The following is a 22460-nucleotide window of genomic DNA, read 5'->3' as shown; positions in this document are numbered from 1 at the left end:
GATCATTCTTGGGTCTGCACAAAGCTTTATATATACTTACATTAAAAAAACAAATTAAACACATTCTTGGAATTCTGTAGCAAGACTCTTAGTTCCCTTCCAGCTCTGGGTCCTGGCCCCAGTCAAGATCTAAATCTTCCCATTCTGTGATGGGTAGACCAGTTGTGATCTTTCAGGAGATCAGCAGCCAACTACCAGGCAACACAACTTTGGAAGGTCTACAGCCCAGTCTAGAGCTAATACCCAAGCAGCAGAAACTCTGAAACGTGACTAGAGTTGCATTCTGTGTCTTGCTTGTCATCTACACTATGGTGAGTCGGTCATACAGTTCCCCTTCAGAAACATTCTCCAGCATACATCAGTGTGCCCCTGAGAGGTTCTGATATTGTTTTATGGGGGTCTAGACTGTGCTAAGTCTGTATGGGGAATGATCTCCCACCCCACTGTACCCTGCACAGTTTTTCCCTCAAGTACGTACTCCTTAAGGCTGTCAGGACCTCAGAGCCTGTTATTGACATGCACGAAGAGGTTGAAGTGTAGGGGTCTAAACCCAAAGGAGGAAGCCTGGTTTTTACACGAGGGTCAGCCAAGGTCCATTCTTCCCTCAAACTTTAAAAATTTTCAGTATGTGGTCAAAGGGGGAGTCGTTTGAAAGAACAAGTTTTATTATTGTTCATAGTAGGAAGTATTTTAGTGATATAGTAGTATGTAAGTTGGTCTTACAAATGGCTGTTCATGCTCAAACAGGAATAATATTGGCCCATCAGTTTATAATCTTGATTAAATGATATTATCTTTCCTAGGAGTAAGCTCTGTTTATCCTAGAAGGACTTACTTCTGAATAACCATGCATAGGATAATATTATAGATGGCCTTGTATCTCTCAGCCTAGCCAATCTTGTAGGTAGGGTTGTTCAGAGGATTAAAGTCAGGGATGGAGTAGAACTATGTATACTGCCACAGCTCCTTAAAGGAAAGGTAGATATATATATCTAATACAGAGAAAGAAGAGGACAGTAAATAGTAGTGAACCATTAGTTGTTTGTTTGATTTTCTTTGTAAACTGCTTTGTGAACTTTCTGTTGAAAAGCGGTATATAAATACTGTTAATAATAATTAATAATAATAAATTAATATGAATTCTGTTCTGTACATGGAAACGAGGCGAGTGAGCCCAGTCCTGGCTTCGGTATGTGTGGAGTTTCAGATGGTAGAGCTTCTGAACAGGCCCTCTGTTGAAAGGTTCTGGGAGGAAAAATTAACTGGATTCTTGGGAAGTCTGGGGATTTAGAAATAATTTTAAAAATCTGATGACTCTTTATAGTTTAAAAAGAAAGAACAAATTACATTTCTCTCCATTGTGATTCTGGATTGATTTTCAATTTTTCTTAATTCAGCGTGTTCAACATAATGCATCTATATATAGTACCATGTGTGGATTTGCTGCAGTTCTTTTCTGAAGCAAGTTTGTGAGCTGATATGCTTGGATGGGAAATCAATGACTTCTCCACAAATCCATATCAATGTGTTCTATTGAATTTTCTCCTTCTTATTGTAGTTTTATTATTGCATTCAGGGCACCAGCAAAATAACAATATTTGTTAATTGGATTATAGTTTGGTTCTTCCACATGCCATTTATTACAGTCTTATCTTTCGCAAATATACAAATGCAACAGATCCTCCTTGAGACTGTATTAGTTCTGTCTATAATTAGATGCAGATCTAAATAATGCATCTTTTACATATTGTCATAAAAATAGAATACAAATATTTGTGCATATATTTTTCTGTTAGTAAAAGCATTGTGATTGAGTTCCATAATAGTACCTGTGATGCAGGCTACATTAAACTTCTGATTGCTCATTGCTATCAGGAATCACTGATGTCAGGGTAGCCTGCCAAAAGCGGTTTACGACCGACAGTTTGGTTTTCTGTTCAATATACAGTCTCAGTTTGTCTCTGAAAGTTTCACCGAGGAAACTGTAGATAAGGGGATTCAGGCAGCTGTTGGAGAAGGCTGCCAGGTTCACAATGTGTCCTGTTAAGGGGTAGTTGTGCCTAAAAGACTGGCTTTTCGACGAGTCTCGCTCTGTCTTTTGAAGAAGCTGCACGCTTATGAAGACGTTTTCAGGCAACCAGCAGATGAAGAAGACGAGAACTACAACAAAAATCATGCGCAGGGCTTTCTGGCGGCGTAGTCGCAAACTCTGGTGCTTGTGAGCTCTTACGAGGACTCGAACGATTAACGAGTAGCACAGGCCAATGATGGCGAAAGGGATGATGAAGCCCAAGGTTATTTCCAGCCACTGAATTTCCTTGACATCTGCAAAGCAAAAGTAAGTCTCTCCTGTGTGTTGCAAATGCACCACTGTGAAGGGCACCAGGGTTGCAGAGATGGATGCCAGCCATATGAGACCGCAGCTTAACCTGGCATGTTCCTTGGTGCGGAGGAAGCTGGACCTCATGACTTTCCCCAGCGCTATGTATCTATCGAAGCTCATCCAGGTGAGGAAGAAGATGCTGCTGTACATGTTGATTTGGAAGAACAAAGACATGAATGTACAAATGATGGTGATGTCATAGTACTTGTCGTCAAGATTGAACACCTCAATGAGGGAGTCGGCCACTAAAATGAGGTCTGCCACAGCGAGGTTGATGAAGTACAAGTCTGGAATGGTCATCTTTTCTCGAAAGCTGATATTGACCACCAAAATGAGAATGTTTCCCACAAAGCCAATAGGAAAAAGGATTATTGTGTAAAGGCATGATAAGAAAAGACTAATGACGTACTGCTGGTGTTCTGCGAGACTGAGAGATTGGCTTTCGTTCGGATCAAAATGTGTGCTGTTGAACAGCACCGGTGATGTGGACCCTGTGTAACTTTCCATGGTATGGTTCTCCGCTAGGTACATCATCTTGGACTGCAGTGCCAAAGAGCTTAAATTGTTGATTGAGCCAAAGAACTCTGCAGAGGTCATGTCTGTAATCTGGAAAGGCAGAAAGTCAATGAAGATCAGAGCTTGCAGAATTTCCAAGGTGTTATAGGAAAAGCATGCTAGTCCTCAGTGTGGGAAGCAAGCAAGGATTCATGCGTCCTATAATACAGGAGCTGGGCTTCCAGGTATATACATTTTTATCTCTGCAGACTTGCTTGCAGGTTGAAAGATGCAGAGTTGTCATAGGTCTGTTGTCTTCAGTTTAGCAAGTAAGGAGTGTTGTTGGACCTGCAGTTAAGAAGAAAGCCATTAATCATGAAAGATTGGACATGTCCAGCATTTAGGAACGTGAATGGGCTTGACATCTGTTTATGTAAACCCATTATATTTGTGCATTCCAGTAGTTGAAGCACAAATTATCTTGTTATGTGAACTGCTTTTTTAAATTGTTGTTGTTGAAAAATACTCCTAATTGCATGATAGCCCCGCATTAGTGTAAATCAGGTTCAGGATCCCTAAAGTTAAAAATTTGCCCATCCCTGGTGTAAATGAATAGAGGTGAAGTATCTTGTGATGCTGTAAAGTGCCACAAGGCTTCTTTTGGCTGCGTGAGATTAACATGACTTTCCCTCTGAACTTTTTTGAGTGATTTTATGGGGACTATTCGGTGGCAGTGTGCAAAATATTCCCTTGACATTGTTGATGAGAAAGAACAATAAAAATCCGGAATAAGGCCAGCTCCTGGGTGGGGGGATGGACAGGGGACAGAGATCAACTTTCTGCTGTATCATGCTCTTTGTTTTCATGGATAATTATTTAGTCTGGGGAAAAACAACACAACCCATACTTTGGCTACAAACCCAGTACAAGCCAGAATAAATGTACGGAATCCTTATGCTCTTTACTTTTTCGTTTTTTCTTAATGCTCTTACACAAGCAAGGCTTGTATAGGACAACATGTTTCAAACTGCTTTTCAATGAAATAAATTATGTAATGGAAATCATTTAAAAAGGAATAGCAGCATCTTAAAAGAGCCCCCTTTTCTAATAGTTCTACTTTACTGCAAGATTTGCCATTTTGACAATATTGTAAGAAATAAAAAAGAGCAGGACAAATAGCAGATCATTAAAATCATGAATCAGATGTTGTGGAAGCTTTTAGCAATAAGCTACAAGTAAAGATTCTTTAAATAGGACATCTGTATAGGTGGAAGCACAGATAACTATGGGGACAGATCAACTCTGTTGGCCTAAGTAACCATCACCTGATTTTTCATCCAGGTGGGATGCAACTCTTGCTCATACACAGCCAGCCTGATCCTTCTCCCAGCTAGGTTAGTGGTAGGATGTTATGCACAGTTCTGGTTACCCCCAAGTACTGGATAAGGCAACTAGGATTGCAATCCTACACACAGTTACCTAAGAATAGGTCCCAATGAACCTATTTCCAAGTAGATGTGCTTAAGATTGTGCTAATAAAATTATTAAGGGTTCTGAAATTATTTTATGTCTCAGTCTCTGGCATCTCCAAGTGGGATTGTCTGAAACCCCAGTTTCAGTATTTGGTGCTGGTCAGAGCTGACAATACCAAGATGAATGGACCTGTATTCTGTGGTGGGGGGACAATCGTGGAGGCTTCCTTCAGGTAAGGGAACATTTGTTCACTTTAGGACTGGGCCCTGAGTCTGCAATCCTATCCACATTTTCCTGGGCATAAGCCCTATCGATCACAGTGTGACTTACTTCTGAGTAGACTTGCATAGGATTATGCCCTTAATGTGCGTGTTCTGTGAAACTAAGACAGAATTAAGCTACTTTAATGTAGAAAGAGGATGTCTGAAGCAAGGGATGAGAACTCAGTAGAAGTTTATAAAATTATGAACAGTGTAGATGCAAATAAAATTTGCCTCTTTTCACAGTGCTAGAACTCATGGTCTTCCTGTTAAATGGATGGCAGTTCAGTACAAGTAGTGGGAAATATTTATTCACTGAACACATATGTGACTTGTGGATTAGACAGATTTAAACGCGTGTATTTACTCCTTTGATGGTTTTATTTGAATATGCAAAGTAGAGATATAAATATAAGTGCATTAAAAAAACAAACTCACGCATCCGTAGAGGATAAGTCTCTCAACTGCCATAAGCCATGAAAGTTCAAAATAAAGCCTCCATGCCCAAGCATAGTGTATCTAAGTACCAGATGCTACAAACAGGTAGCAGAGGGATAGCTGTCTCCCACTTGCCCTGCTTGTGTGTTTCCCAAGAACATCTGTCTAGCCACTCTTGGAGACAGTGCAGGAAAGTTAAGAAAAGAAAGTTTAAGTCTAACAAGGCTGCTACTTTATGTGAAGGCATGCATAAAGTTGTTTCATGGGGTTAGTCATGTTTGTTTCAAGAAATAAAATTTATTTAGCTTGACCCAAATAAAGGCTATATTATTGTTTGAATTTCCATGAAGCTTGCAACAGCACATTTTAAGATTGAAGGCATTCTTCCAAAATGGTACTAAACTTGACTAAGTTTGGGTTTTGCCAACAGAGGGGCTTAAGAATAACTCAGCTATATTTTTAGCTTGGCTTTCTTAATTCTTGTTCCTGAAAGGTACTATAAATAACTTCTCTAATCCATTAAATAATAGTCCAATATAAATGTATGAGGGGGAAAAATTACATTTCAAATTGTGCTGGTCTCATGGCTTGCTGATAATTCACAAAGATCTGTGAGCAACCAACCCATTTCAGAGGTATGCATGATTTAAGTTGTTCTTCTCATACTTTTAGGATGTGTTTAACTCCTGGGCATCCATTGGCACTAACTAGTCCAGAGTGGGTTTTCATCCAGACACTGGTAGCGTGGTTTATAGTCAAACACTCCTCAAATGATAAATTGATTAAATGGATAAATGGATTACTCACAAGCAGGGCAAGTGGCAGCTGCTACCTGGTACACTTCAGTCCAAACTGCAAACCACCTTCTTTTGTTGCTGCAGTTTAAACATCCTTTAAAATACCGAAATTGTTTATAGCATCAAATTCCAACCCTGCCACAAGTCCTACAAATAAACTTTATAGATTCTCAGTTTCTGCCATTTCATGTTTAGCTTAAAAAAATGGTGTCCTCTTTTTTTTAAAAGGCTAAAATTAACCCTCTTTCTGCTGCCTTGTTTTTCTTTACTAGTAAAATCCACAAATAATTATTTTCTCACACAAATTTCAAGAACCTTGGGATGGTTGCACCATTCATTTTACTCTCTGTTTTGCTTCTGGGATTCTGCTTCCAATGCAGAACCAAAGCTCAGATGCCCCAGAGAGAGAGAGAGAGAGCTCGTGCGCACCTTTCCACAAGTTCAGCTGAAAGCAGTGGTTTAGGCAAACAACTGCTAGTTTTGTTGTACACTCTTATAACAAATATAGTCAAAAGAGAAACATTAGAGCCAAGGATGATTCTTTGACACATGAATGAATAGCTGGAGTAAAATCTTCCTACCCTCTTTGGCGAGTCCTGAATCCCCTTTTAAGTTGCTTGTACATTTCACTCAACTCCAGAGGTATCCTCAGCTTGATGCTAAGCGTTGTGGTGGTCTCCATGGAGGTCGTTTTCCTGAAGCTGACTTAACGGTGTCGGACGTTCAGGGTGTCAGTAGTATTCCAAAGCCCTGATGGAGCAGGTGGGGGGTTTGCACTTCATCTGTTGCTGAGGAAGCCGGTTGACAGCGACACAAACACCACCTGGTGGCCGCCAGCATTGCTCTGCTGATTGTGGAAAGAGAAGTCTTGCACAGCTACATTAAATCCTGCTTTCTCAGTGAAAGGGACAGAGCTGAAGTTCATGTGCTCAGCAGAAAGAGTTTTTACTCTTTCGAGTGTGTGAGTCTAAGAGAGAGAGCGTGCATGCTCTGTGTTCTTCCTTTTTTGCGAATAAAATGTGGTCCTCTCCTCTAGCTGCGTAATAATAAAGTTTCTTTGCTTATGTTTGTAAGTACAATCAGAATCTAAAATGTGTTATAAATTATTTTTGTGTTCTGTGATCAGGACTGAATTTATTCCAACAAACAAACTTCAGCAAAAGGCAGAATGAAAGACTTGAAGCTGCATACTTTCCTGGGGCATAAGTCTTATCTATTTATTCATTCCATTTTTTGTCCTCCCTTTTAGTAAAAAAAAAGTCATCAGGTGGCTAGCAATAAAATATAAAAACACAGAAACAATTACAACAGTTTAAAACAAATTATGAAAGCAGATTAATAAGCTAGGCGGAAAAATGGTTGAAACTTCAGCACCGGAACAAAAACCACTCCCAGGCCACTGTTGTACACGCATACCCCACCAAAGACCTGGCAAAGCAAGTGTCTTAGTGCATTTTTAAAAACTAAGAAACGGGGCATAATTAACTCAAGGTACCGTACATAGTTCCGCATAATGTTGGAAGTGCCTCAGGGGTCATGCTGTTGGTGCATTATAAGAATATTCTGGAAGAGTGTTCTCTATTTTATAAAAAGAGGCTGTCATATATCTTTAGCCGTGAGAGTGATACTGTCAGGAGATGTTTATGAAACTGAGGATAGCTGAATCAAAACATGAATTAATAATCTGTTATGGCCACTTATATTGTAGCAGCTGCTAAGTGGAAACCTTGCCCACTTTCACAGAATGGCTAAATAGGGTTAAGTCTGTGTCAAATTTGAGGCACTAACATTAATTATAAGGCTAAAAGAAAGCAGAGCAAAGAGCTTTTACGTATTATGGGTTCTGTTTATAAGATCGGTTTAAGTGAGTTGGAAATGTGTATGTTGCTGGTTGTTAAATAATTCAAACCCTCCCCCAATCTTTCTGCCGCCAAACAGGCCATAAAGGCAAGTTACAGCAAAAAATTTTTTTTTTAAAAAAATTAGTAAATTAGATAGTAAAACACGAAAAAGGTATTAATCAGTAATTTAATCGGAATCAAAACAATAATAAAAACTAACAACAACAAAACCTAAACTGAGAACTGAAACTGGTGACCAGCCGAGATAATAAATGGTACAGGGTGTGAACTCCGTTGAAAACGCCTGTCTGAACAAAGGAGTTATCAGATGGTGAAAACTAACAATTGTGGGACCAGATGGACCTAAGGGGGGGGGAATTGCACAACCTGGGCACTGTGGCTGGTAAAGGCCTTATCACATATGGACTTTGGAGGGAAAGAGAACATGGAACAGGGTATCTGATGTTGACCCTAGCCCCAGACCATTAAAGGCTTGAAAAGTTACCAACAACACCTTGAATGGAATTCACAGAGTTCAGCTTCTCCTGGTGTTGAATCTAGTTTACCTGTCTGCACACAGTTTGAAAATGAGTATTCCAACACCTTAGAAGAGTCCTTTTTTGCCTTTATTTCTAAACATTGGTTGTCTTCTTTCCAGATTGTTCAACTCTGGAATAAAACACCTTTTTAAAGAATAACTTAAAAATACCCCCCTCACTAGGTAGGGTATTAACTCATTCGAAGGTAATAGCCAAGTAATGGTTGTATTGTGTATCTAAACTATTTTTGGTCAGAAGGTTGAACGTGTGCAGAATTTATTGAGGGTTTTTTTGATGTGTTTTGTGGTATGTTTTAAAAATTCAATTCCATGTATATTTTTCAAGTGATGAAGCTGGTTGTGACCTGCTCTACTGCTTTCTTCTTTGTACTGTTCTACATTGGAATTGTGCATGGAAATTATTGGACTGCCCGCCTTCATTTTACAGTGGAAGCTATCAAGGCTGTCTCTCCTCATCACACTGTTGTGGCCATTTGTGAGGTTCCTCTGCCATTCCTCAAAATCTCCACCGTTGCTGAGATTCCTCTTGATGGCATTTGGTACCTCCATATAGTGAAATGGAGTAAAATTAGGTCAACAGCTGCAATTTTGCAAGAGTTCCATTAGTGACCAGGTAACAGATAATCTCTCTTTCAGTTTGTTGTATGTTACCCCACACTCTTTGAAAATGCAAAGAATTTCTTAGCATCCAGGCTTTAGTGCTTGCACTTACTGAGCATTTGCCCAAGTACACACGTCAGGGAAATGGGACCAGCTGCAGGTCCCTGACTCCAGGATGTTAAACGGTAGTCTTGCATTTTTACCTCGGTGTACTGTGTGGTGCATTGGACTTACTAGGTACAGAATAGAAAGAGAAAAGAAGCCCCATGGAGAGAGTGTGTCAACCTTAACGTCTCGTGTCAGCTTACGTCGCTTTGAAGCTGGCTCATACTTATTTCAGATTTCTCGTGCTCCTTTTATGTACATATAGTAGACCTGCTGTATTCACAGATTTGGGACCCATGGATTTCACTTTCACGAATTGTGTTCCAATTGCCTTTGGATGGTGTTGTGAGGCCTTCGGGAGGTCTTAGAAGGTCACTTGCAGTTTTCAGGAAAAACTAGCTGTGATGATTAAAGGCCTTAAAAGGACTTCAGAGGGGATGGAAGTGCAGCCTCCTCGGCCCTCAGAAATCCTCCACAGGTGACGGGAGCTGTCCTCCAGAGGACTAGACGGCCCTGAGACCCAAGGATTTCATCAACCGCAGGTTTCGGTATCCTCAGGGGTTCTTGGAACAGAACCCCTGTGGATAACTTGGGCCCACCTGTATTTTAGCATATTAAATATATTGGATCCTGAATTTCTGCCTGACAACTGGCATCTAAGGTGGTGTACAATGAGACACAATTAATGTACAGTAAACAGAAGATTTTTTAAAAATGGTGACTGAGAAAATATTCTTGGGAAATGATGATGGAAAATGTCTGCTCTCTGGACCTGGGCAGTCTTCTGGTTGTTTCTAGTGGCAAAGGTTGTTAATAAAACAGGTGAGTGACAGGCTATTGCTCATTCACTGTTTGGAAACGCTCCGTCTTCAGATGTTGTTTTAATACCTTTTCTACGTTTATACATTTGTTAAGATATTTGGGCTTTGGAAACGATGAGCAGGGTAAGTGACTATTAGCCAAAATGGATAAATGGAATGGGTACCAGTAGGATAGACTCTTGCCTTCAGGCTCTGCCTTTGGACTTCCCTCAGGAAGCAGGATGCTGGGCCAGGTGAACATTTTGGTTTGATCTAGTGTCTCTTCTTATAGAGATTGCATCCACCTGTAAAGGATAGATCTCACAACAGATATTTACTGTGATAGATGGAACCTCTATGGTTCCTTGGAGGTGTGGTCTGAAGGTTGAGCCTACAAAAGTTAAGCAGGATCAGCTTGGGTCTCACCTTGGATGGGAGACCTGAAGCCACTAGTAAGAGATGAAGGAAGGAGGAGTCAGCTGGCAAGAACTGGATAACATCTTGAGAACCAACCAGAGGCATGTTTTGCAGCTGCCTCTGGAAGCTTGGAAAGCACAATTGCTGTGCAGCTCAGGTGACAATTGCACTATGAAGGGAAAAATCTAGAGAAAATGAGGATCTGAGTTTTTCATAGAATAGCAGTTGTACAACCCCATTTAAAAATGGGATATTATGTTCAGCCTGCCTATGTAAACTGCCTTGAGTCTATGAGACTCAACTCTATGAGTCTACAAGAAAGGCAATATGTAAAGAGAATGAGAATTGCCTGTTTATTCCTGCCCTCTGCTTCCTGTTGTTTACCCAGTTACCAGTCCAGAAAATTCTATCCTCTTATTCCACAAGGACTCATCTTTGTTCAGATATGGGTGATGTCCCTTCCCATTTGGCTTGTGGGTCAGCTATAATAACATTTTCTTAATTTGTTCAGGAAAAAAGGCTGGTGGGCCTAGATGAGAGTAGGCAGCATTTTCTCCACCACTGAAACAGATATCACAAAAGCAAAAAAAAGCTTCTAACATCCTGCTGTTCCTTGCTATGAAAATTAATTTAATAATGACCGGAACATTGGTCAGGTTTTGGAAACATTTTTAGACATAGTTTATTTTTTCCACCCTGTGTGACGTTTGATTTCGAAAATGGGAAAAAACAATTGTTTGCTGATTGCATCACCATAAATGCAACATGTATATAAATAAAAACCAGTTTTTGACTGTCTGCCATTCTTGACCGTGACTAAGCAGAATGCAAGAAGGAGCTATGCTGATAAAGAGACAGGGCTGAAGACAGAAGCAGGCATGATTCTCCATGGCTGGGGGTCACCTGGGGGCAAGGGAGCCTTGTTAGTCCCTGCCATAACAATGTCCAAGTACATTGAAAACAGTTTGTCCACCTGGGAAATCATAAATGCTTGAAGCACACAACTGAAAGCAATTTACTAGACTAGCACTATGTCTGTATAACCACCTTTTTATATACCAAATACAAGTACAATCTTATACAACTTGTTGTAGGTCAAGTCTCAATATATTATACAAACAAATGGCCAGCACACATAATCTTTCAGCAGGTGAACAATTGCCAAGAGAAGTTATTGGTATATCTGCAGGTTTCTGGTAATCTTTCCTTTTCCGTAAAAGCCTCTTCTTCATACATCTGTTCATTAGATCTCTTTAATGCCTCTGGAGTTATCTGAAGACATCCAGTCTGTAAAACGCAGTTAACCTCAGTCAACTTGACTCCCTTCAGACATGAGCCAGTGACTCCAGGTGATGTACTTTGAATTGATCCTCTTGTTAGCCGAATAATGGCTCCGTGCTCCTTCCTGTGGTCCCAGTTGTGTGCTTTCAGTTTAAGCATTTATGGGTTTCCCTTTACGGGAAACTTCTCATTGGAGGAGTTGCAGTCAGAGATGCTCTTGAAGGGAAGACAAAACTTGCCCTCCTCTCTGACACCGGATGCCCTGGCATGGGTGTTCTAAGACAATGTTTTTGGCCAAAGACATGCATATCACCAGTGGTACTTCACTGTATAGCAATAATGAGTATTCTCTATGAGTATGAAGTGCCATGGTTGCTTTGGGGACCATGCAGCAGTGCTCTTCCTGTCCCGGCCCCATCAGGGGCATAAATGGCTGGCAAACCAATGTGTCAGCAGTATGGTTAATGTGGTGACCTGGAACCTGTCTTTCCAAAGAGGGTAGGTTGGGCAAGGAGGTTCTTGTTGATGGCAGCAGGGATGCCCTGATGTCAGCGCCTCTGTTCTTTCCCCAAATCTGCTCCTATACCATAGCCAAACTCTGTAGACTTCACTGCCACCCATAAGAACAAAGCCAGACAGAGGTGGGGATGTCCTTAAAAAACAGCACAGGGTTTGGGAGGGGGAATCATTGGGAAATGTGAACCTCCTACCAGCAGCGTGCCTTATCAATTGTCAAAAAACTGATGGTGTGTCTCGACAATTTTAGTGCCTTATCAGTGTGCCATAAGATGGAAAAGGTTGTAAATCACAGAAGGACTAAGGCAAGGCTCTGAGCTCAACCAACCACCTGGAGAGAAACGGTTAAGTAACCTGGTGTGATGATGTCAGTGGTCCATCTGATTGGGTTGGCTTGTAAGTTCCTGGACATTCCTACCTGCCCCCTGGCCTGGTCAGGTGGGCTTGGGTGCCTAAGTGGCTGGCACATAGTAATTCCAGCCAGTGAGGCTGGCTAGGAACTATTGGTTGTGCTGGCCCAAGCGAAGAAGAAGAAGACAAGGCAATGCTCAAAACTACATGGGGGATAGATGGGAACATGAAGAGTGCAAGAGGGACTCATTCATCGCAAGGACACAGAGGGGAGGAGCAATCAGAAGGCAGCAGCAACTGGAGAAGCCCCTCCCTTGCTGCAAGAGTGACTGCAAGGCGAACTCTCATGCTTAGCAGCTATCTCTGGAGGATATGGTATGTGCAAAAAACAAACAAGAGGAGGGCTGAAAAGTCCCATTCTGGCCGCTTCACCCTGCCACATCCTCTTGGCAGATGGCACCTCTCCAACAGTCCTCACACCCACATACAAGCCCTCCACATGCACAGAGAGATAAACTCACCCAGCTGTTTATCACAGTGATTGTCAGTGAGTGGTGCAATAGCAACAGACTACAACAGGGTGGCCAAACCACAGCTTGTGAGCCACATGTGGCTTTATAACATATATTGTGTGGCTCTCAGAATCATTGTGGCTGAGCTCCTTTTTTGCATCACAATTAATATAAAAGGTAAATAAGAAATTTTCAAGTTTTTTAATTATTTACCGGGTATAAACAAAGAGTCGATTGGATTAAAGCACATGTTTAATTAATGTTCACGGTAAATATATTTAAGAATTTAAATGCTTCTTAAATATTGCAGCTCTCAAACATCTGCAGTTTATTGTATGTGTCTCTTATATGAAGCAAGTTGGGCCACCTCTGCACTACAGCAATATTTTCTTATGGGCCATCTCATTTACTATGTGAGCACTCTGAGCCCCCTGCTGGTACATGAGTTTACTACACCGCAGCACCCAACCTCATTGACAGTAGCTGAGGCAGCTCCGTGTGTTACGGTGGCAGTTTCTTGCAGCCGTCATCATGTGTGGGTGTGTGTCTTTCACAGAGGAAGTAAAAGACACCAGTGTGCCTTGAAGGCCAACTTCCCTTGTCATTCCTACAAGCAGGCCAGGCACGTAAGCCGTCTTGACGAGACACCAGACTTCTAATATTAATTATAACTGTGAGGGTGTATGTAGTACAATTGCTTCACCCATATTATGGTGTTTTGTTTGCTGCTCTGCAAAATGTGATGTACAGTGATTGTGTTGTGTGCACTATCACAGCTTTTGGAATATTTGCATTAACTTAATGAGAGATCTTGGGGATAAGACAGAAATCTAAACGCAAAATTCATTTTTGCTTTATATACATCTTTTATACACCTGAAGGTAATTTTATACAATATTTTAAAAATAAAATACACCACCGCAACACACAGAAAGACCAATGTCCTTTTGCTATTCCTGGTTTTTTCAGCTCACTTGAGGGTACTTGATGCTCTGGAATTTATTCATTTATTAATTGAAATGCAGTTACTGAGCTTTTCCAAAAGCTCAAAGCATTGCAAAACTAATAAAAAATGCAAAATGAAACAATATTTTAAAAAGCACAACATTATCAAGTGTTAAAGAAAACTCCTCACAAAAATTCAATCTCTCTCAAAGTCCTGATGAAATAAAAGAATTTTAGAACCTTTACGAAAGGATGGTAGAGAAGGGATAATTCCCTTTACCTCTTCTGTTAGGAGGTTCCACAATTTTGGGACTATTTCTGTAAAAGCTTAAACCCCACTGTTCTTTTGCTACTGCTGTAAAAATCTCACCCTCTGCTTCTCCTGCCTGACCCTGTCAGGTTGGCAGCAAAACTGACTCTGTGTCCTGGCTGATGAGTGGTCTCCCCTAGAAGACTTCTAATAATGTGAGGCCACATGTTATTCTATACTAGCCCCATTCCATAAATTGGAAAGACTTTCAGAATCAATTGTGCTTACTAGAGATCTGGCTTTTGAACACAGAACACCTCTTAAAGCTGAACAGCTCCATAGGTGCTTGCTTTGTTGACCCTGCAGGTCAACAGAGAAAACAGGCGAGGCCCACCCTGCAAGTGAATGAACATTTGGGGGTCAAACATTTTGGATCATGGATTTTCTCTGGGCCAGATGCTCATCATCATTGGCATCCTTCAGTCTCGAAAGACTATGGTATAGCGCTCTGAAAAGTAGTTCTGGAACAGCGTCTAGTGTGGCTGAAAAGGCCAATTCGGGAGTGACAGTCCTTTCCACACTGGGAGCAAATTTAGTCTGACCCTGGTGTGCCTCCCTGGCTATAGGCCTTCCTTCTTTGCCTCAGTCTGTTGGGCAAGTGTCTCTTCAAACTGGGAGAGGCCATGCTGCACAGCCTGCCTCCAAGCGGGCCTCTCAGAGGCCAGGGTTTCCCACTTGTTGAGGTCCACTCCTAAGGCCTTCAGATCCCTCTTGCAGATGTCCTTGTATCGCAGCTGTGGTCTACCTTTAGGGCGTTTCCCTGCACGAGTTCTCCATAGAGGAGAGCCTTTGGGATCAGGCCATCGCCCATTCTCACGACATCACCAAGCCAACGCAAGCGTCTCTGTTTCAGCAGTGCATACATGCTAGGGATTCCAGCACGTTCCAGGACTGTGTTGTTTGGAACTTTGTCCTGCCAGGTGATGCCGAGGATGCGTCGGAGACAGCACATGTGTAAAGCGTTCAGTTTCCTCTCCTGTTGTGAGCGCAGAGTCCATGACTGGCTGCAGTATAGAAGTGTGTTCAAGACGCAAGCTCTGTAGACCTGGATCTTGGTATGTTCTGTCAGCTTCTTGTTGGACCAGACTCTCTTTGTGAGTCTGGAAAATGTGGTAGCTGCTTTACTGATGCATTTGTTTAGCTTGGTATCGAGAGAAAGAGTGTCGGAGATCGTTGAGCCAAAGTACACAAAGTCATGGACAACCTCCAGTTCATGCGCAGAGATTGTAATGCAGGGAGGTGAGTCCACATCCTGAACAATGACCTGTGTTTTTTTTAGACTGATTGTCAGTCCGAAGTCTTGGCAGGCCTTGCTAAAACAATTCACGAGCTGCTGAAGATCTTTGGCAGAGTGGGCGGTGACAGCTGCATCGTTGGCAAAGAGGAAGTCACGCAGACATTTCAGCTGAACTTTGGACTTTGATCTCAGTCTGGAGAGGTTGACGAGCTTTCCGTTTGATCTGGTCCAGTTCCAAAGGCCTGCTTCAGCAGGACAGCGAAGAAAATCCCAAACAAGGTTGGCACAAGAACACAGCCCTGCTTCACTCCGCTTCAGATGTCAAAGGGGTCTGATGTGGAGCCATCAAAGACTACAGTGCCCTTCATGTCCTTGTGGAAAGATCTGATGATGCTGAGGAGCCTGGGTGGACATCCAGTCTTGGGGAGAATCTTGAAGAGGCTGTCCCTGGTGACCAGGGCCAGATGCTACTGGTTCAAAATCTCCATTCCTCCTCCACACTCCATTTCTCCATTTCGTCCTGGACACAGCTGCTCTTATTGTAAACTACTGCAACTCAAAGGAGTTAATTATATGAAAACAGAGGCTTCATAAAACCTCTTGACCAGTTTACCTGTGGTCTTTGTTCATTCTGCTACCCGTTCGTCAGTGCACAAAATGAAGGGACCAACTGTGGAAGCTAGCAACTATTATGATTGCAGCATTCAGTCCAAGCTGGAGAATATATTTTTTTTCTTTCCAGCAGCCTGGCTGTGGTGATAAAGGAGCTTGGAAGCCATTTATTCCTTCAGGTTCTGTAGGTTAAAAGATGTGTAACTCTTATCTTTTAACGCTAATGTTTTCAGATGGTGAAAGTCAGCGCGATCCGTTTTCAGAAGGCACAGATGAGACTCTGGTATGAGTTTCTGGCATTTCAAGAGGTCTGTTGCTAGCATGGCTCCCCCTGCAAACTTTTGTGAGATTAGTTATAATATTCAATAAGCCATTTCTGCATGGCTTATGGACGCAGAGTATGATCACTAAACTGGCACAGCTCTCACCAAACAGCAGAATCTCTGCAATATTCATAGTCAGCTCATTTTGAGGGGTGCCTATGCTTCTCTGTATCTTCAAGCTTGTTCTGAAGAGAATCATAATGTTGTAAAACAGACAGCACGCAAAGGTGGTTGTTATAATAATTACAACAGTCAAGTAAGGGCGAAAGTTCTGTCTCCACGGACGGATTTCAGCCTGAGTTCCTTGAATGAATGATAGACTAAAACAGAGAAGCTGGGACAGAGATGGAAGGGCAAAGCCAAAGGTAAATTTAACAATCTCATATTCAGGCCAGGCAAACAAAGGGTCTAACTGGCAGTCTGTATGCTTGTGGTAATTCTGTATGCCCAGCAGTGCCACCACGATCAGCGTGGCACAGAAAGCACATATTAGGACAAATCCAACACATGCCTTAGGAGTTTGGAGTGCCTTGCTAATCATAGCGTTCTGGGGCGGGTTCCTCTGGAGGAAGAAGCTGAGTGCCATTGCAACGAGAAGGTACTGAGAGTTGAAGTAGCTCAAATTGAAAAAAAAAGACAGGACTGCACACTGGAGGTAGGTCACTTTGAGGTAAGCAGGCCTTGTGATGACGGTGAATGAGAAAAGGATCATTGCAACGTTGCTGGTAGCGTGCGCAAGGAACAATACATCTAATTTCTCTAAGGTGTGCTGCACAGAGTTCTTGATGAAAATGGTCAAAATGAGGACCCCAGCTAGCAAACCAGCTGGTACGAAGATCCCAATGTAGCCATGCATAAATCTTGAGATTATATCTTGGGAGGATATGATGTCTTCCAAATTGGCAGATGAATCTCGGCTCTGGCTTGGATACTTCACCCAGGTCATGTTATGAGAAACCATCCTTGCAAAGTAACTTGGACTTCTTGGCAGTTCTGTTGTCTGAAATGAAAGAAAAAGCATAGGTAACCCCATTAGCCCATTTAGATATCTTTTTTGCATCTAGAAGAGTTAAGACTACAGTGGACCCTTGGAATCCCATTTTAGATTGTGAGCCCTTTTGGGACAGGGAGCCATTTAGTTATTTGATTTTTCTCTGTAAACCGCTTTGTGAACTTTTAGTTGAAAAGTGGTATATAAATACTGTTAATAATAATAATAATAATAATAATAATAATAATAATAATAATAATAATAATAATAATAATAATCCATGGGGGATCTGTTCTAGGACCCCTCGTAGACACTGAATTCTGCAGATAATTAAATCCATGGCTGGAGGACCTCAGAGGACCACTCAGACTCAACCAGAAGTGCCATCTGGTCATGTCCAGAAGGTCATCTGAGTCCCTCCAACTGTGGGCTTGGCATCCGTGGATACTGAAATCTGTGGTTGCTGAGCCTGCAAATAAGGAGGACCCACTGTATTGCAAACTGCAGGCTATGGGGCTTCCCCATCATGTCCAGGCTTTTTCTCCTTCCCTTGTTGTTGTTTGCTAAACATCCAACTTGTAGAAGACTTCTGGAGAACTCAGAAATCTGCTCATTTCCTTGTGACATTTTAGTTTGTCCTTATATAAGTGTTCACCTCCTACGGCATTTGAAATGAAAGAGTAGTGAATGCTTACAAAAATACACTCCAAGCTGTAGAAAAAGTGTGCCCACAAATCCCCTGGGTGAAATGTTTCTAATGAGTTTATGAATGAACCCTCGCTTCAAAAACACACAGCCCTGTAAGAAAGAAAGGTGGGGTTCTGTTCCCCTAAATCTAGGGTCGCCGTTGAGCTTGATCAGACTCTCATGTAGTGAAATCCTGGGGCAGAGTCACATATGGCAGAACATGATCAGCTGTATCTTTTCAGTTTGGGCTTGAAGAGTGTTTTGAATGTCTCTATATGTACCTGGGAGGCCTCAGGTCTCCCAGGAGCATGTTTCTGTGACTCTCCTCCAAACCTTACTCGATGGTAAGAAACAGGAGTCCATCTTCTGTGTGACACATGAATTGACTTTCACCCCAGTTTAGATTCTGGATCAGTGTGGTAAAATGATATGGCCATGCGGAGTACCTAGGGCAGTGTTTCTCAATGTTTATCCTCTGCTTTACTCCTTCGCATGGTCCACCTATTTTAAGTACCACCAGAAGTAACAGGCAATGGCATTATCCCCAGTTACTTCTGGGTTGGAAGGCCAGTCGTAATGTGACAAACACCAGTAAGAGGCTGAGGGTAGACAGGAGGGCTTTTTCAAGTGCGGAAAAGCTCTGCCTGCTGAGCTGAGTCTCCTACCACTGTTTGTTGTGTTGCGTTTCTGGTTTCTCTGCTTGGCAGGTGTCCAGAGGTCCGGTGAGTACCACCACCTCAAGTACCATTGGTGGTACCGGTACCTCTGGTTGAGAAACACTGTCCCACTGGTCTCTTTTTTTGCAAAGGTGGGGCAGTTGGAAATTAGATTTGGGATGGAGCCCAGAGACGTGTATGTGCCTTCATTTCTGCAGATGTCTTAACAACACGCAGGCTGATACAGGGAGGAGATTCGTGGAAAAAGCTGCTTTAAGTTCTCTGAATGACTCACATGTGCCTGGTGCATGTTTTTATCTATTTTGAGTGGTTGACACACACATATGGCCCTCACCAGGTCTTATCAAACACTGTTTTTCAGACTCCCCTCAGTCATGTGGCATAAGAGGGTTGCCATTCAAGAGGCACAAGTCCAGATCTTCCCTGGGGGGATGTGTGGAACGGGTTGTGTGGTTCTTTTGGATCCTGGCCAATGTTAAGTATGCTTATAACTCGAAGGCTCATGCAGAAGATCTTAATTTCCAAATAACTAGACCCAAACCATAGCCCAGGTAAAAGGAACAGGTAATCCTACAGGCCTGCTGTGCTGGCAATTGCCTAAGGGCTACCTTGATATAAGGCAGTCATTATCCTGTACTCCCCTTGCTGCAGTATTCAAAAGCTAATATGCAGCAATGGCAAGACTGTCAGACTACAAGACCAGGTACCCTCTAGCCCACCACTCTCTTCTACTCCACTCATCCTCTTCAATTGCACTCCTTCTTCCCTTTCCAAACCAGAGACTGGGAGAAGGAGCTGTGAAGGCAAGTGGCCAGAGTGAGCATGCCAGCCAATCTGGTGCCTGGGGCAGTTGCCTCAGTTGACCCCATAGGCCGGCCAGCCCTGGTAGTATTTTTAACTTTGTGTAATGATTGTGCCTTCTTTTGTATTGAATAATTCTAAATATTGTAAGCTGCTTTGTGCATTCTTTGTCCCATAAACAAATAAGACTCATTCTAGGACCACTAAAGAGTAAAGCAAGTGGATACTTTTTAAATATAAAAGTCATAAGATTTGATGTAGTTACTAACTGTGCAACTCATTTGCTGTCTCTGAACTGGGTGTGTTGTGTTTGTTTATAGCAGAGTTGCACATTCCTGAATGTAGGGGTTTCTTAAGGTGAGACTGCCAGGGAATTAGCTGTAATGGCTCAATCATACTCCACCATCATGGTTCTGTCGCCATGAAAAGTCATCGCTTTTCTTTTTAGGCAAATAATAGACTATGTAAAAAGATACAATGGCTGTTTGCTCTGCAGAAAATGACTGCAATAAATATGAAAAGTATAACTTTATAGGCCGGCTAAAAGCACAATTTGTTCATTATCAAAAAGATAATTTCCATAGACTTTGTTAGAGGAAATCTGTTGCTGATATTCAGGGTTGAGTGTTTTTTCAAAAGATATATGGGTTGTGTTGCAATAGGATAAACATTGCACATTTAAAGTGGCTCCATAATAACACAGAAAACTATATTTGGCTTTTGGTTTTGTAATTATTAGCACATTCTCGAGCCCTACTTCTGCTGCCCCAGCTTTGTGCTAGCATTAAAAGATGGTTTTGCATATCTGCAATTAAAAAATACATAGGGAAAGCACTATGTTTGCTATTTTATCTTCTGCTTCTTTTGTAACAAGAGTATTTTCGTTTTTGCATTAATCCCCAGATTTATTACTGGGGTTTCTTCAAATCGCTCAATAGCATGCAAAGCCGATCCATTCAAGCAGAGTCTGTCTGTGCAGCGAATCGCAGGGGCACCGCCATGCCTTGGGTCCTTTCCTTATCGGAAGTTTCCATAGAGTCTTATCTAATAGCGGAATGACATTCCTCCATAAGGCTTTTCTTTGCAATGTATGTCTCTTTAGTACAGTACTGTCAGCACCAGAAGAGAAACTTTTTAAGTTGCACCGCTAATTTAAAGCTTTAGCCCTGTGTACGTTTGACTGGAGGTATGTCTTGTTGAATGTGGTAGGACTTACTCCAGGTTAAGCACGCACAGAACTGGTCATATGCATGTGAGAGAGAGCTTGAAAATATTTCTTTTGTTCTAAAATGGTTATCCTGCTATCCATGCACCACTCACCCATTCTTTTTCAGTCTAACTTATTTTCATGAAGTAGAATTCATATTTTCTGCTGAGTGGCAAGGAACTCATTCTTTGTTGTAATGATCAACAACTAAGAATATAAGAAGAGCCCTGCTGGGTCAGACCAGAGATCTATCGAGGCCAGCATGCTGTTTCTCCACTGTGACCTGCCAGATGCTTCTGGGAAGCCCAAAGCAGGCAGTGAAGGGCATTGACTTCAGCACCATTGTTCTTTAGTAACTGGTATTCAGAGGTATGTACTGCCTCTGGATTGGAACCACCTATGCTGCCATGAACTCTTTGGAGGAAAGTTTGGAGGTGTAGTTTATAGTGGTGGGACTGCAGCTGTCGAGCACATCACACCAATAAGGTTCCATTTTCACTCTCTGTTTCTAGTGTAAATTTAAACTGATAGTGTTAGTCTGTTCTCAGGCCATTATAGGCCTTAAAGATGATCCTAAGGCTGTCTGAGCCCATATCACCCTGCCTAAGAACGTCCCGCCCTACGTCCTGCTTTTTGGCCCACCTCTTTGTTACTCATTGTTCAGTTAATGTTTATCAGTGACAGGTATTTTGTGGGCACTTGCTGTATGATTTCTGCTGGGTCTTTTTAAGGGAAACAGTGTCTTTTGAGAGTGATTTTGATTGCGTATTTTTATTCTGTGTGGATTCCTACCTTGTAGGAAGCAGAATGAAAATGAATCCTCAGGGCACTTCCTCTCTTGAGTACTGAGGCTTCTGCAGGGTGGTCAGTATTAGCACAGGGTGGGGAGACTCCAGTAATCACACACTTCAGCTACAAAACAGCCACATCTAAAAACGAAAGGGAAAGTTGGCTAAGATGAAATTGCTTTGCCACCTTCCTCTGAAATGAAGATCCTAATGTGAGGAAGGGAAGGTAAACTTGGCCACATTGGACATAAGGATGTGCAGGCAGCCTGTAGCGGTGTGGGGAGGGGGAAAGTCGGGATTTGTCTGCTCTGCTGACAGCCACCAGTCTGGCGGAGTTATGATTTTGATGCAGAGGGGATTAGTACATTTCCATTCAGCAGCCAATATGAATTGTACTTCATTATTCTTATAAGTTGGATTGAAAAATCATTTGTGAGTTAATTACGATGGAGGAAAAAATCCCAGAGATGGTTTTGTAGAAGAAGAAAAGCATTTAATGAACCCAGCAAGTCTGCAAGAGCTGGAGCCACTAGGTTATTATAATCGTGCTGCCATTTCTAAAGAGTTTTATCAAACGTACAAAGCATGCTTTATCTCAGTAATCCTTAACAACAGCCCTGAAATGTAGGCCTGACCCCTTTCATGGGCCCAGAGTGGGTGGATGTGTGCTGCTTCAGATAGCAATCACCAGTATTCATAGCACATCCTTAGTGTAACTCAAACCAGGGACTGCAGCAACAGGACTCAGCTGCCTTGGTCTCTGTGGCCCCTTTGCTTATGGGAGGGGGCTGTTGCCTCTCTGCTGTGTTTTAGTGCCACCACGACAGATGGTTGGGAATAATAATGCAGGAGGGAATTCCATTGGGAGGGGGCCATCACTGAGAAGGCTCTGTTTAGCATCACATGAGCCACACCTCAAAACAGCAATAGTACATGCAAGAGAGCCCAGAAGATCTGAGGGTAGTTTATATGGTTCTGCCTCGTCGTATGAAGCTCGACTTGCTTCTCAGGCACAGATCAGGCTGCCTTAGACTACGATATTTTCTGAAACCGT

At 42.2% G+C, this 22460-nt stretch overlaps 2 protein-coding genes and 1 long non-coding RNA gene across 3 annotated transcripts in view; 1 reads left to right on the top strand and 2 right to left on the bottom strand.

Moving 5' to 3' along the window:
* The window catches only part of C13H7orf50 (chromosome 13 C7orf50 homolog), a 132231-nt gene that overhangs the window by 12778 nt on the left and 96993 nt on the right, over positions 1-22460 (top strand). The gene's annotated exons all lie outside the window — the stretch shown is intronic.
* GPER1 (G protein-coupled estrogen receptor 1) lies at positions 1588-6534 on the bottom strand. Its single transcript, XM_066640901.1, has 2 exons — positions 6428-6534; positions 1588-3226 (listed from the first exon to the last, which is right to left on the bottom strand). Exon 2 carries the CDS (start codon positions 2978-2980, stop codon positions 1847-1849), a length of 1134 nt encoding a protein of 377 aa, XP_066496998.1. The 5' UTR covers positions 2981-3226; positions 6428-6534; the 3' UTR covers positions 1588-1846.
* LOC136663780 (uncharacterized) lies at positions 13671-21521 on the bottom strand. The gene is made up of 2 exons (XR_010795044.1): positions 21411-21521; positions 13671-17255 (listed from the first exon to the last, which is right to left on the bottom strand). It is a non-coding gene; the product is annotated as an uncharacterized lncRNA (long non-coding RNA).

Source organism: Tiliqua scincoides, chromosome 13, assembly GCF_035046505.1.
Source record: "Tiliqua scincoides isolate rTilSci1 chromosome 13, rTilSci1.hap2, whole genome shotgun sequence".
Taxonomy (NCBI): Eukaryota; Metazoa; Chordata; class Lepidosauria; order Squamata; family Scincidae; genus Tiliqua; species Tiliqua scincoides.
This window is presented reverse-complemented; position numbering and strand designations above follow the sequence as displayed.

Bases quoted from the DNA above. Each gene is read 5' to 3' on its own strand.
- GPER1 (XM_066640901.1), bottom strand. From the start codon at position 2,980: ATGACCTCTGCAGAGTTCTTTGGCTCAATCAACAATTTAAGCTCTTTG.